The sequence below is a fragment of the Bos grunniens genome, chromosome X (assembly GCF_055505025.1).
Source record: "Bos grunniens cultivar Pamir isolate PY7600 chromosome X, Bosgru_T2T1.0, whole genome shotgun sequence".
NCBI lineage: Eukaryota > Metazoa > Chordata > Mammalia > Artiodactyla > Bovidae > Bos > Bos grunniens.
This window is the reverse complement of record NC_141194.1, coordinates 42,480,777-42,496,719: the sequence shown is the minus strand read 5'-3', so window position 1 is coordinate 42,496,719 and position 15,943 is coordinate 42,480,777. Positions and strand designations below refer to the sequence as shown.

General features: G+C 41.6%; 1 protein-coding gene across 1 annotated transcript in view; it reads left to right on the top strand.

Moving 5' to 3' along the window:
• Positions 1-15,943, top strand: part of MAOB (monoamine oxidase B) — a 120,844-nt gene that overhangs the window by 92,503 nt on the left and 12,398 nt on the right. Inside the window, exons 6-10 of the mRNA XM_086387092.1 lie at positions 4,817-4,958; positions 6,390-6,539; positions 7,532-7,691; positions 13,726-13,822; positions 14,982-15,035. Of these exons, the coding sequence (XP_086243218.1) occupies positions 4,817-4,958; positions 6,390-6,539; positions 7,532-7,691; positions 13,726-13,822; positions 14,982-15,035 (603 nt within the window). The remainder of the gene's footprint in view (positions 1-4,816; positions 4,959-6,389; positions 6,540-7,531; positions 7,692-13,725; positions 13,823-14,981; positions 15,036-15,943) is intronic.

Below are 15,943 nucleotides of genomic sequence, written 5' to 3'. Positions count from 1 at the left end.
TTTCAGGTTGTTGGCTGACAAAATACTGCATTCTGAGATGTTAGGACTATATGAACACAAGCTGATTTTTAAATTTTTCCTAAGCAAGATAACCATGATATCATTTCGTAGTTTCAAAGAAAGTAACCCTTGGAACTTCTCTGGTGGTCCAGTGGCTAAGACTCTGCTCTCCCAATGCAGGGGGCCCAGGTTTGATACCTGGTCAGGGAACTAGATCCCACATGCTGCAACTAAGACCCAGTGTAGCCAAATAAATATTTTAAAAATAAATAAAATGAAGGGAAGGGGACAACAGAGAGTGAGATGGTTGGATGGCATCACCGACTCAATGGAGATGAGTTTGGGTAAACTCCAGGGGTTGGTGATGGACAGGGATGCCTGCAGTCAAGTGTGCTGCAGTCCATGGGGTCGCAAAGAGTCAGACATGACGGAGTGACTGAACTGAACTGAACTGAACAAAATCCCCACCATATCCAACCTACTGTGATTCAAACTAAAGTATAGTCATACATTCAAAAATTAATATTGATCATTTTGTCTGTTATTATCATTTTATAATACGCTTTAAGAAACACATTGAATTTATGATATAGTCACAACTATGTAAGTATACTTTTTAAAATTTATAACTAGAAAAAATGCACCAAAATGAGTCTAAGGATTATCTTTGGGGGAGGCAGAAATGTGGAAGATACTCATTCTCTCTTTTTATTTTTATAAATTTTCCAAATTTTATATAATATATTTATTTTTTCCATGTAGAAAATATAGTAACGTTTACCTTTTAAAAAGTCAACAAGGCAAGGAATACAAAAATATTATTGCACTAGCTTCCTTGACCTTCCATCCCTCAGATATTTTTCTTCTAGTTCTTTTCCCACTAAAGCTCCCAGAGTAAATCAAATAAAGCATTAGATATGGCCTGACCCTCCAGAGAGAATGACTTATAGATTTCCCTTGATTTCAAGCCAGTTATTTCTTTCTCACCAAAGTGGCAACAGTAACAATCACAGCACTATTTTTATGTTTGATATTGGTTATCTAGCCAGGGCAATATTAGATTTTAGTTATTTATGACTCCCTTTGGAGAAGACTCTTGAGAGTCCCTTGGACTGCAAGGAGATCCAACCAGTCCATTGTGAAGGAGATCAGCCCTGGGATTTCTTTGGAAGGAATGATGCTGAAGCTGAAACTCCAGTACTTTGGCCACCTCATGCGAAGAGTTGACTCATTGGAAAAGACCCTGATGCTGGGAGGGATTGGGGGCAGGAGGAGAAGGGGACGACAGAGGGTGAGATGGCTGGGATGGCGTCACTGACTCGATGGACGTGAGTCTGGGTGAACTCCGGGAGTTGGTGATGGACAGGGAGGCCTGGAGTGCTGCAATTCATGGGGTCACAAAGAGTTGAACACGACTGAGCGACTGATCTGATCTGATTACCTTATATTGTCCGAATTCACCTATAAATTAAAGAACAATGGATATAAGACATGAGGAAACAGCAAAGGATATTTTTACTTTGAAGTAATATTTTAAACCATTCTTTGGATATTTGCTTTAGATAGATGACAAAAATTGCCTCTACAAAGAAACCATGAGTCAGCAATTTCCGTCCCTTCCATTATCATGAGGAATCTTGCAAAACTAACTTTAAGTCACTTCAACATATATATTACACTATTTTCAGGCTTAATGATGGGGACTATCACAAAAGTGCTACCAGGTGGTTATGGTTGCAAACATTGTCACAAGTAACTGGTGTGTGTTATTTGATTCTACAAACTTCCAGAGCTAAGGTACACTAGGGTAGAGAGGTGTCCCTTGGTCAGGGGATTCATCCCTTTGAGGTCAGCTGATTAATTATAAAGCATTTTGAGGTATTAAAAGCATGAGGTTTGAATTATGTATGATGTGGTTTACAGTGGTACCATTTAATGAGCTCCCTGAGACTCAGTTTTGGGGCTTGTGAACTGGGGAAAAATAATAACTGTCATTTTTATAACAAATCAGTAAGACAGTGGGTTTAAAAAAACCATGGAGTATGAAAGAGTTCAATAAGTGGAAGACAATATTATTTATTCTATGTATTGTCAGCATTACCAGGTGGCAAATTCTGCCTCAGATATAAAACAACATGCAAACTTTATGTCAAAGTCAAAAGCAGGGTTGGTCCTAATTAAAGATATCCCAGAGTACACATTACTCCTGGTCTGTTAGACGTAACTGAGTTGTTGGAATTGCATGAGACCTTTCACCTTCTGGTGTGGCTACAGGTAGGACATAACCTCTCATCATTTACCTGCCAACCTCAAGCAAAAGTTCATCTATTTTTTGCCTCCTTCATTCTTTGGGCTGCTCTTCCATTAGGTGGTAAAATAACTGAATAGGTAACTGTGACTAATTCTGTACTTGGTACATCACCTAGCATGTCCTTTGAGCATTATCAGTTCAGTTCAGTCACTCAGTCGTGTCTGACTCTTTGTGACCCCATGGACTGCAGCACGCCAGTCTTCCCTGTCCATCACCAACTCCCAGAGCTTGCTCAAACTCATGTCCATCGAGTCAGTGACGCCATCCAACCATCTCATCCTCTGTAATCCCCTTCTCCTACTGCCTTCAGTCTTTCCCAGCAGCAGGGTCTTTTAAGTGAGTCAGTTCTTTGCATCAGGTGGCCAAAGTATTGGAGTTTCAGCTTCAACTTCAGTCCTTCCAATGAATATTCAGGACTGATTTCCTTTAGGGTTGACTGGTTTGATCTCCTTGCTTATGTAGACCATTTACAAATAATGTTTAGGGAGTTCCCCCTAGTGGCCGAGTACTTAAGGATTCCAGGCTGTGGCACAGCTTCAATCCCTGGTTGGGAAACTGAGATCCCACAAGTTGTTTTGTTGTTTAGTTGCTCAGTTGTGTCCAACTCTTTGTGACCCCGTGGACTGTAGCCTGCCAGGCTCCTCTGCCCACTAGGCAAGAATGCTGGAGTAGGTTGCCATTTCCTTCCCCACGGGATCTTCCTAACCCAGGGATCAAACCTGGGTCTCCTGTGTCTGCTGCACTGGCAGGTGAATTCTTTACTCCTGAGACATGAGTGAAGCTCTGCAAGTTGTGTGGCATGGCCCAAAAAATAAATAAAATGAAAGTAATGTTGAATTGATATTTCTCATCAACGTGTGTTCATTCAGTCATATAACAAGTAATCTATTCAGTGCTTACTATGTGCCAGACATTATTTTATTAAAGAGGACACTATGATGAGCAAAAAAGTTAAGATTCCCGTCTCACTGATGATATTCTAGTGTGGGAGACAGCAATAAAAAATAATAAACCAATAATTAAGATAAGACAGTGAAAAGAGTTTAAATGATACTGTGGTAAAATGATAGAGAATGCCAGTGTGCTGGGAATATAGAAGCTGGTGCTCACTTTCATGAGCATGTAAGAGTTCATTTGGGGCTTCGCTGGTGGTCCATGGGCCTGGTTGCCCTGTGGCATGTGGGATCCTCCTTGACCAGGGATCGAACCTGTATCCCACATGCCATAGAGCAACTAGGCCCATGTGCCACAGCTACTGAGCCTACACAGCCCTAGAGCCCGTGCTCCACAAGAAGAGAACCACCACAGTGAGAAAGCTGCACACCGCAACTAGAGAGTAGTCTTCACTCGCTGCAACTAGAGAAGAACCCACACAACGATGGAGATCTAGCACAGCCAAAAGTAACTGCATAATTAACTAACTAAACAAAAATTTTAAAATTTAGTTTAAAATAGATGTATGGCAAAACCAATACAATATTGTAAAGTAATTAGCCTGCAATTAAAATTTTAAAAAAATTTTTAAAAATTAAAAAAAAAAACAGTTCATCTTTCTGAGGAGAAATTAGAATAAGGAGAGAAGGTATGGGATAAAATAGAAAACATAGGAATGGGTTAGACCACTTAGGACTTTGAAGGCTGTGGTAAAAGATCTGAATCTTATTCTGGTTTTGAAAGGATGCCACTGAAGAGTTTTAAGCAGGGGGATGATGTGACTTGATTTACACTTTAAAAAGAGCATCACAGAGGCAAAGGCAATAAACAGATTTTGGCTTCAAGAATGGTAAATAGATACTAGGTGAGGACAAATGGAACCTTGTCCAGGAACCAGTCTGGAGGAAATAATTGCAATAACCTTGGCAAGAGAGGTTGCCAAATTGGTAGTGATGAAGATGGAGTGATGTGGTGAGAAACAATAGGACTTCCCAATGGATTGGATGGGAGGGAGAGTGATGGAAAGAGAAATTAAAGTTGATTTCTCTAGTGTTGGCCTTAGCAAGTGGATAAATGGTGATGCCTTTTGCTGAGATGGGGATGACTGGAAGAGTAGCAAGTGTGTGGAGAGCAATCATGTGTGTGTTAGTTGCTCAGTTGTGTCCGACTCTTTGTGACCTCATGGACTGTAGCCCACCAGGCTCCTCTGTCCATGGGATTCTCCAGGCAAGAATACTGGAGTGGGTAGCCATTTCCTTCTCCAGGGGAATCTTCTTGACGGAGGGATTGAACCTGGGTCTCTTGCATTGCAGGCAGATTCTTTACTACCTGAGCCACCAGAGAAGCCTGATTCTGAGTTAGGTCTTTTGATGAAGGGGAAAATATATCTCTTATTCCCCAAATCTTTGATGTCATGTTTTATAATATTAGATTCTAGTGATTACGAATTTCTACAACTTGCCAAATTGCATTCCACTTAGCCAAGTAAGTTTGCTGTTTGAATAATTTCCAGACAATGAAGAAGATGCTCCCCTGCATTTGCCAATGTTGCTCTTATTTCTTCCTGAGCAGATCTTCAAAGCAGCTTGCTATTCTCTTTGTGAACCTTTGCGTCGCTGCAGAGATCCATGAGGTCTCCGCTCTCTGGTTCCTGTGGTATGTGAAGCAGTGTGGGGGCACGACCAGGATCTTCTCAACATCCAATGGAGGGCAGGTACCCATTCATACCCAGACCATTCCAACAGAAAACCACCACTGCCTAATTCAAAGATTGCCATCATCCATCCTTCATTCATGAACAGACAGAGCTGGAAGCACGCTTGTGGCTTTTGGAATTTAAGCATAGCAGCTCAAAGTGACTTTTGAAAGGGGGAGTCCGTTGTTAGGTACCAAGTGTGACAACCCAGTGGCCAATAGCATTTAAAAATTAGGCTTTTTAATGTACTTTTGCAGTCTTCCATTTGGATATACATCTGATGATTGTTTATAAGTTTGTAAGAGACAAGCTGATGAACTGGGTACTTCTTAGAAAGCTCAACAGAGAAAATCAGAAATATATTTTCAATTAAAAACACATACACCACATGGAATTCATTCATTGCTTATTTCCTGAAGCCCAGCTTTGTATAAGGGGCTGTGCTGGCACTGTAGGAAATGGATTAGAGTTCTTAGATAATCTGCTTGACAGCCATTTTCCTTTTCTTTCCTTACTCTTCCTCCCCTTCCTTCCTCTCATCTCCCTTCTCCTTCTCCCCCTCCGTTCTCTTTCTCCTTCACTTTCTTCTTCTGAGAACTATTTGAAATAGTCTTTTAAAAATTTAGCTGAACTGAACATGTAGGAGGAAGTGGTCAGTTCAACTGTGTGTACAATCATGCAGAACATTTTGAAGCGTTTTCCTGGGCTTGGGACAAGGGGGTGCAGGGAGGTGAAATCACCTCAGTGACCACAGAAACAGCAGGCACCTGACCCAGGGTGAGATAGACAGACTGTAACAGGGAGTAAGCTGGCCTGGGGACAGGTAGGCCAGCAAGGTTCTGAGACTGGGTGACAAGGAAAGGGGAAGCAGGCCTATGTGGGCTCAGGCAAGTGGTTGGCCCAGCAACCCAATCAAAGGATGCAGGTACGACACAGAGCGGGGGCAGTGGCCAGGCAGGTGGGACTTGGGAGTCAGGCTGAGGATATCTACCTGAGTTTGGAGCCTAGGAGCCCATCAGAACATAGCATGAAATGTGACTGTTAGAAAACCTGTCATTTTGTTGAAAGCGGCTTCCCAGGTGGCACAAGTGGTAAAGAATCTGCCTGCAATGCAGAAGACCCAAGTTGGATCCCTGGGTTGGGAAGATCCCCTGGACGAGGGAATGGTTTCCCACTCCAGTATTCTTGCCTGGAGAATCGCATGGACAGAGGAGCCTGGCGGGCTACAGGCCATGGGGTCTCAAGGAGTAGGACACGACTGAAGCTACTGAGGACAGAAGCATCCATCATTAGTTAGAAAACAAAGGTGAAAAAAAGCAGCCACGAGAGCAACATGAAGCTGAATACCTCACACAGTAAAGATGTGTGAGGAAAACTAGCAATTTAGCAATTTGTATCTATTTTTATATTTCCTACTCACTCCTTGGGTCCTTTTTTTTTTCTTTCCAGGAGAGGAAATTTGTGGGTGGATCTGGTCAAGTGAGTGAGCGGATAATGGACCTCCTGGGGGATCGAGTGAAGCTGGAGAGGCCTGTGATCCACATTGACCAGACAGGAGAAAATGTCCTTGTGGAGACCCTAAACCATGAATTGTACGAGGTAACCAAGAGCCTTAAACCAGGTAGAGGAGACCAGAGTACCATAGGTAACCAGAGCACAAATAAAGCCAAGAACATTCCAGACTTCAAAGACAATGCCCTTGCCCAAAGTGAAAAAGCTACCTCTATCTGAAAGAAAGGAAAAGGGAACCATAATATTTGGGGCTAAGTTGGAAGATTTATAAAATATATATTATCAGTCCTCTGTATTGGGCTCCTGCAGAATTAGAAAACCAAACAAAACATTGATTTGATACATATTAAGTGCTTCCTATGTGCCTGGCATTCTTCTAGGAGTTGGAAACATAGCAGTGAACAAAACAGATAAAATTGCCTGCTTTCATGTGACTTACGTTCTAGTGAAGGAGAAAAGCTGTAATCAAATATATAGTTAAAACATAGACAACGCCAGATAGTGATGAGTACTGTGGAAAAAACCAAGCAGGAAAGGGACAGGGGGGTGATGCCAGAGGTGGGGTGGGCCATTGGTCATGCAATTTGAAATAAGGTCATCAAGGAAGGTCTCACTCAGAAGGTGATGTTTGAGGGCAGAACCCAAAGAGATGATAGATTGGGCCAGGTGGCTCTCTGGGGAATAATTTTTCAGATAGACTGAACATCAGTGCAAAGGCTCTGAGGTAGGAGCAAGCCTGGCATAATGAAGTAATAGCAAGGTAGTAAAAATGGTGATATTAAGAGGATTGTGGGGAAGAGTAACAGAAGATGAGATCAGAGATGTGACAGGGGTTCCTCTCATGTATGGCCTTGAAAGTGACTGAGGAACTTGGCTTGGACTCCAAGTGTGATGGGAAGTCATTGGAGGTTTTGAACTATGGAACAATCAGAGCTCATTCTGATTTTAACAGGGCCCTTCTAGTTTCTCTGTTAAGAGACTGAGTAGGGGACAAAGGTAAAATGAGGGAGAAACATTTAAAAAGAGAGAGTAAAAACAACCCACCAACAATGTTTAATCACACCATTTTTTTTCCCCAGGCTAAGTACGTGATTAGCGCTGTTCCTCCTGTTCTGGGCATGAAGATTCACTTCAATCCCCCTCTGCCAATGATGAGAAATCAGCTGATCACTCGTGTGCCTTTGGGTTCAGTCATCAAGAGTATAGTTTATTATAAAGAGCCCTTCTGGAGAAATATGGGTGAGTACTTTTCTTTGGTAGAAGGTCCAAGAAACTTGGTGCAAAGTTACACATTTGTGTATAACTGTTTTTCTTAGCATGCGGGCATAAAACATTCATCCAGGTTCTAAGGTCAGTTCCATTAAGTAAAGTACATTGGCACAAACTCATGGAATTAACTTTCTTTAGAATATGATTAACTCTTTTTATGATTCAATATGGGCTTCCCAGGTGGTGCTAGTGGTAAAGAACCCGCCTGCCAATGTAAGAGACCCTGGTTCAGTCCCTGGGTTGGGAAGATCCCCTGGAGGACGAAATGGCAACCCACTCCAGTATTCTTGCTTGGAGAATCCTCATGGACAGAGGAGTCCGGTGGGCTACAGTCCATGGGGTTTCAAAGAGTCGTACAAGACTGTGGTAACTTAGCACAGCACATCATAATTCAATGTTTACTTAATCCTTTCACAGAATTTTGTGAAAATAGATTATTAACACTTTCTGATACAGTTTTTTTAAAGTGCAAGTTTATAGAGCCATTCACAAAGATGGGGATTCTGAAAATTTCCAGGCAATTTCTCGCTTGTGTCAGGATTCTACTGTGTAAAATACATATTCAATAAGTGTGTTGCTCTGCTGGATAGAATATTACAGAGATGCCCACTAAAATACTAGATTCTGCAATGATGGAAATGTTCCAGAGTGGTTTTCTCCAGTACAGCAGCCACTGGTCACTTGTGTTGACAATTGAATACTTGAAATGTAGCTAATAAGACTGAGGACCTGAATTTTTCAATTTTGTCTCATTTTAATTGCTTTAAAGTCAAATGTAAGAAGCCACACATGGCTACTTCATTTTAATTGCTTTAAATTTAAAAATATTATGCAGCCATTAGAAAGAGAGAAATAATGCCATTGGTAGCAGCGTGGATGGACCTAGAGATTATCACACTGAGTGAAGTAAGCCAGACAAAGACAAATGCCATATGATATGACTTATGTGTGGAATCTAAAAAGAAAAAATACAAATGAACTTATTTACAAAACAGAAACAGACTCACAGAGAACAAATTTATGGTTACCTTGTGGGGAAAGGTTGTGGGGAGGGATGGTTAGGAGTTTGGAAATTGACATGTACATACTGCTCTATTTAAAATGGATAACCAACAAGGTCTTAAATGTATAGCACAGGGAACTCGGCTCAATATTCTATAATAACCTAAACGGGAAAAGAATCTGAAAAAGAGTAGATATGTGTATGTATATATTAATGTATTAACTGAGTCACTTTGCTATACCCTTGAAAATATCACAACATTGGTTTTTTTAAGTAATTTTTTTACTTTACAATATTGTATTTGTTTTGCCATACATTGACATGAATCCGCCATGGGTGTACATGTGTTCCCCATCCTGAATCCCCCTCCCGTCTCCCTCCCCATCCCATCCCCCAGGGTCATCCCAGTGCACCAGCCCCGAACACCCTGTCTCATGCATCAAACCTAGACTGGAGATTCGTTTCACATATGATAATATACATGTTTCAATGCCATTCTCCCATATCATCCCACCCTCGCCCTCTCCTTCAGAGTCCAAAAGACTGTTCTATACATCTGTGTCTCTTTTGCTGTCTCGCATACAGGGTTATCATTACCATCTTTCTAAATTCCATATATATGCGTTAGTATACTGTATTGGTGTTTTTCTTTCTGGCTTACTTCACTCTGTATAATAGGCTCCAGTTTCATCCACCTCATTAGAACTGATTCAAATGTATTCTTTTTAATGGCTGAGTAATACTCCAGTATGTACCACAGCTTTCTTATCCATTCATCTGCTGATGGACATCTAGGTTGCTTCCATGTCCTGGCTATTATAAACAGTGCTGCGATGAACATTGGGGTACACATGTCTCTTTCAATTCTGGTTTCCTCAGTATGTGAAAATATCACAACACTGTTAATCAACTTTACTCCAATATGAAATTTAAAAGCTTAAAAAAAGAAAAAAAAATTCAAATGTACAAAAGCCACACATGCCTACTATATTGAACAGCACAATGCTAGAGTCTTATCACATTTACCCTCATCACAGCTCCTTTTCTTCCAAGAGGAGGCCAGGTAAGAACAGTCAGTACCTGAGACTGAGGGCAAAGGGAAGGGTGGACTGAAATGAGGACCTATATTACAGAAGATGAGAGGAAGCTTGTGCTGCAGGCAAAGGGGGAAAGTTCCATGTTTTTCCCTTAGGACAGTTCTTACTGTATCTACCCCTTTCCACCACATTGCAGCCTCCTAATCCTCCGCCTTTGCAGGACATTCTATTTAGGACTGTTACTGGGTTGGCGCATCAGTTGAGCAAGTAATTTATCTTTTCCAAAGAACTGGATAGTGACCCACCATGGAGACCTTGCTGGTGCTAAGCTGCTTCCCTCTGTGACCACAGATATTTCTCCACATCTTGGCATTTAAATCTATTTTATTTCAACAAGTGAATAAACAGTAATTCCCTGTATGGCTCTATCAAGATGTGTCCAGTAGTTATGCTGATAATAGGCATTTCCATTGTTTTTAAGTTTTTGCTATTATATACGATGCTGCAATAAACAGCTTCTTCTGTATCGCTCTGAAGATTTGAATAGAAGCATTTCTTTTTTATAAAATCTGTAACTTTTATCATTAATAAGGCTTCAGAACTATGTAAAATCATTTTGTCAATTATCTCTTTGTCCTGTGCTCATTAATTTTTTTCTGCATCTGTTGCAAATATTTTCTTCCAGTGCATCATTTTTAAAAAATGTGTTTATGATGGTTTCATCCTACTAGGAAATATATCTACATGGGGCTTTTCTGGACCAACCATTCTTTTTCTCTGATCTTTGTCACTGGGTTCCAAATGTGTTTTTTAGTAGCACTCTATATAAAAGGGGCTTCCCCAGTGGCTCAGCAGTAAAGAATCCAATGCAGGTTGGATTCCTGGGTCAGGAAGATCCTCTGGAGGAGGGCATGGAGACCCACTCCAGTATTTGCGCCTGGGAAATCCCGTGGACAGAGGAGCCTGGTGGGTTACAATGCATGGGTGTCACAAAAGAATCAGACACAGCTTAGCGACTAAACAAAAAACCACTGAATATATTATTTCTAAATTATGTCGGAAAAAAAGATATGTTTATTATAAGATATACAAGAGTAGTCAAAACAGTTAAAATTGAAAATAAGAATTTCGAATATCTTTCTCCTCTATCCAGATGTGCAATCTAGGTGGGCATACTCCACTTTAGAGAACACAGATTTCTATTTTCTAGTCCTTTAGAAGCACTTGTACTATTGTAATCCACGTGGCTATAATATATATGTTTGATATTTGGTACAAGAGTCTCTCTTTGGCTTCCCAGGTGGTGCTAGTGGTAAAGAACCTGTCTGTCAATGCAGGAGACCTAAGAGACTTGGGTTTGATCCTTAAGTAAGGAAGATGCCCTAGAGGAGGGCATGGCACCCACTCCAGTATTCTTGCCTGGAAAATCCCATGGACAGAGGAGCCTGGAGGGCTGCAGTCCATGGGATTGCAAAGTCACACAACACTGAAGCAACTTACTACGCACACACATCCTCTCTTCATTATTTTTCCTATAATTTTGTCCTTGGTAAATATCATTCTTCCAGATGAATGTGATCATCAGCTCAGCATTCCTCCTTCCACACTCCCACACTAAAAAAAGCTTCTCATGTATTATTTGATTCTAAATAGTCCTCTTTGCATGCATGTACTAAGTTATTTCAGTCATGTCCGAATCTGTGTGGCTCTATAGACTGTAGCCCTCCAGGCTCCTCTGTCCATGGGATTCTCCAGGCAACAATATTGGAGTGGGTTGCCATGCCCTCCTCCAGGGCATTTTCCTGACCCAGGGTTCGAACCCACATCTCTTACATCTTCTGTGTTGGCAGGCAGGTTTTATTTTATTTTTTAAACCACTAGCGCCACCTGGGAATAGTCCTCTTTATCACGGACCATAGGTACAGTATCTTCTCTTTTCTCCCTGAGGATGTTACTTGCCGCTTTGGGAGGTACTTCCTCTCTTTGTCTTTTTTTCCTTAGGGTTCCTTTTTGTTTGTTAGTTTGTTTCTGCTTTTGTCTGCTTCTTTTGTTAAAGGACTTTGTTAAATGTCTAGATGTCTTTGAATGCCCCTTTTTAAGAGTAAGGCTGGACCAAGTTAATCAGAAGTCCCCTGTGCATGGGCAGAACTCCTGAGCTTTCTACCTACAAATGACAGAAATACTACTGTCATCTCATGATTTGTCCTGGCATGAACAGGGCTCTTCTCTCTGCCTCTTGGCCCTTTGCTTCCTCCCAGTGCACCTGGGTGGTACAGAGGCCAAGCAGCGTCTCTGCCCAGGAAGCAGGGCCTCCACCCCAGCCAGTTCAGCTGACTATGTGACCAGTGTGCCCTTGCTCTTTTCTCTTATCACATCCTGTCTTCTTTCTTGTCTTCTTATAACATGGTGATTCCTTAGCTATTTCTCTTGTATTCTTAAATCTTCTTAAATTCTCCGACAGACTTTAAACATTTCTTCTCCCTGTAGTTCAGTTTTTCTCAATGTTTTTTCTAGCCCCAGTACACCTGCTACTGCTGCTAAGTCACTTCAGTCATGTCCGACTCTGTGCAACCCCATAGACGGCAGTCCACCAGGCTCCCCTGTCCCTGGGATTCTCCAGGCAAGAACATTGGAGTGGGTTGCCATTTCCTTCTCCAATGCATGAAAGTGAAAAGTGAAAGGGAAGTTGCTCAGTCGTGCCTGACTCTTAGTGACCCCATGAACTGCAGCCTACCAGTCTCCTCCATCCATGGGATTTTCCAGGCAAGAGTACTGGAGTGGGGTGCCATTGCCTTCTCTGCAGTACGCCTGAGGGGCATGCAAGTGCCCCTCAATTCAGTGACCGACTAGGACGTTGATTCTCACAGATGCAAAGTGGGGAGGGTCATGAAGGGAGACAGAGAAGCAAATGCAGGTTCAAAGGTCTAGAGGTGTGCCTGCTCACACACAAGCTGGGGGCATTGCATATCCTCCAAGTTCTTTCTCTAGTCGTTATTCCTCATTTTGAAGCCCTCTCATTGGATTTTCTATACAACCTTTGTTCCAAGGTGTCCCACCATAATTTTGTTCAAACAACCCCAATTTCCTAGTAAATTATGGAGCAGAAAGAGTGGTACACTGTAGTAGGATCTTATTCTAACATTTAAAATTCTGCCCTGACATTTTCACCATTGCTCTGTTGTATTCTCTTGATAAAATTACATATCTTTTTTGTTCAGGAGGGGAATCAGATAAGCACATTTGTCCAGAATGAGTTGAAATTGTTTCCCAAGTTGTTCTGGAGGTGCTGTATGAAATGCTCTCTGCCCTGTCTACAGATAATTAAGAACTAGTTAGAATAAGTACATGTGCTCTATGTCACTTCAGTCATATCTGACTCTTTGCAGCCCTTCGGACTATAACCTCTCAGGCTCCTCTGTCCATGAGATTCTCCAGGCAGGAATATTGGAGTGGGTTGCCATACCCTCCTCCAGGGGATCTTCCTGACCCAGGGATCGAACCCACATCTCTTATGTCTCCTACATTGACAGACAGGTTCTTTATCTCTAGCGCCATCTAAGTGGCCCCTCATAAAATGTGAATGTTCAGTGCCTTCTATTTTACAGGAATAGACTAGCATGTCTTTGATACATCTTTGGTTTTATGTGATTTTTTGTGAAAAAAGAAATGGGGACACATGTGGTAACGGTAAGGGAAAATAAGATTTCGTTTAATAGTGGCCTGGATTAATTCATGATATCACATTGCTTCTTTGCAGAGAGGAACTTAGCATTTGAGTTTTTCACCAAATGTTGGCTCCTTCACTTTCCAAACATCAGTTTGATTTGCCTTCATATATTTAGAGTATAAGTTCTTATTTTCATCTTTTGGGCTTCTCAAATTGAAAACTGTATGCTTCATTGTAACTGCTATAGGTAATTTGATAGGGTGATGAATGTCTTTTTCCATTTTGTTTTTCTCCAAGATTACTGTGGAAGCATGATTATTGAAGGAGAGGAAGCTCCAGTTGCCTATGCATTGGATGATACTAAACCTGATGGCAGCTATCCTGCCATAATAGGGTAAGGCACGCTTGTGGTGGTGTGATGATCTTCCATATTGACAATATATTCCTATACTATCAATAATTGTGTCCCAAACTTTGTTCAATAAGTTTTTACCCAATGTCACTTTTCTCCAAATCCAGCAGTAAGAAAGATCTTATTGATTTTTTACAAATAATGTCTTCTGGTAATTCCCTGATAGTCCACTGGCTAGGACTCCACACTTTCATTACAGGGGACACAGGTTCGATCCCTGCTCAGGTCCTACAAGCCACATGGCAAGGCCAAAAAATAATTTTAAATAATATCTTACAATGGGTAACAATTTAGAAAGGAATTAAAATATCAGTAACATTTTAAAATGTGTTATACTAGTTTTCTTCTTCATGTTTGGCACTGGGAGTTGATATATTATGGTAAGCTATCTTTTGTGAAAGCATGATATGAAGATTTGACTTATGGTGTTCCACTAACAAGGCTTCTTGTGGAGGCTACATGAGCATCGATGGTACTTATGTGGGATGCTGAGATTTCCCATAAGAGAGAAGCCAAGGCCAGCCCAGTCCTCAGTTTGGTAGGGAAGAGCAACGTAGATATGGTTGTCATGGGGATGAAGAGGTGGTGATTACCTGGAGCAGCCAAAACTGAGAAGGATCTTAGGATATGTATGAGTTTATTTCAGAGAGAGCCAAAAGTCAAAAGAGGGAGATCAAAGCCAGTTGGTTAGTTGACAATCATAGGGCTGGAAATGGAGGCAGATTCTAGAAGGCTGGGCAATTGGGAGAAGCATATTGAAAACAGAACCAAAGAACAAGAACTGGATGGAACTGTAAAATCTCAGGCACATCTTAAATAGGCATTTGAGATCCAGGGTGTATTCCTATTGACCACCAGCCATATATGGGGAGATAGCTTAGTCATGGTATACCCCTAGGCAAAAATTATGACCAGTGATCTGTTTTTAGTCCCTTGAGTTCCTAAAACTAGAAGGTATCTTTTAATGTCAGGAGTGTAACACGTAAATAGTAAAACATGGAACATAAAATAAGATAGTGTGTTGTTTGTTTCTTCTGGCTTACTTTTAACTTGTACACTAGACACATGTGTAGCTATAGAAATGAGGCCAAGATGATAGCACCCATTGATTTCCCCCCATTTTCTTATTTGTATGTTTTAGATTTATCCTTGCCCACAAAGCCAGAAAGCTGGCTCGTCTTACCAAGGAGGAAAGGTAAGGAAAAAAGTATCTGTTCTTTCTCCCTCCCTCTCTGCCTCCCTCCCTTCCTTCCTTTCCCCCTCTCTCCTTTCCTGCACCACCCCATACCCCTCTCCTTTTTTCCTCTGTTTCTTCTTTCTACCTACTTTCAACTTCACTTTAACTTTTTAACTTAAAGACTGCTTAATGTGTATTCCTAACATGACATGTCTGTTAAGTTTCATCATGAGGGTCTTGTAGAGAGGCACAAGGCTGATAATTGAAGAACCAAGTATTCAAAATAATATTTGTTGAGTTTATCATACATAAGATACCATGCAAGGAGCTATGGAGAATACAAAAATGGATATAGCCCAGGAGCTGAAAACTTACTGGGGGAGGAGATAACCAGGTAAACAAACGACCCCTTGCAGGGCAGTCTGCCATACATCCTGCATGAATGATGCATAACAATGAAAAAGTATAGGTACAGACGGACTAGGTTCCTTGGAGGTGGCAATTTCTTTCAGCAATTGGTATTCACCACTACCAACTATTTATTCCCATACCACCCCTGATAACATGGTGTGCTTCTGGCATGGTGTGCGTGCTTAGTCATGTCTGACTCTGCAAGTCCAAAGACTGTAGCCTGCCAGGCTCTTCTGTCCATGGGATTTCCCAGGCAAGAATACTGGAGCAGGTTGCTGTTTCCTTCTCCAAGGCACATTCCCAACCCGGGGATCAGAGCCATGTCTCCTGTGTCTCCTGCTTTGGCAGGCAGATTCTTTACCACTGCGCCACCTTGGGAGCCTCCCTGATAACATATTTACCAACTAAGAGCCCCTGGAGGGCTTCCCAGGTGGCACTAGTGGTAAAGAACCCACCTGCCAATGCAGGAGATGCAGGAGACATGGGTTTGATCTCTGGGTTGGGAAGGTCCCCTG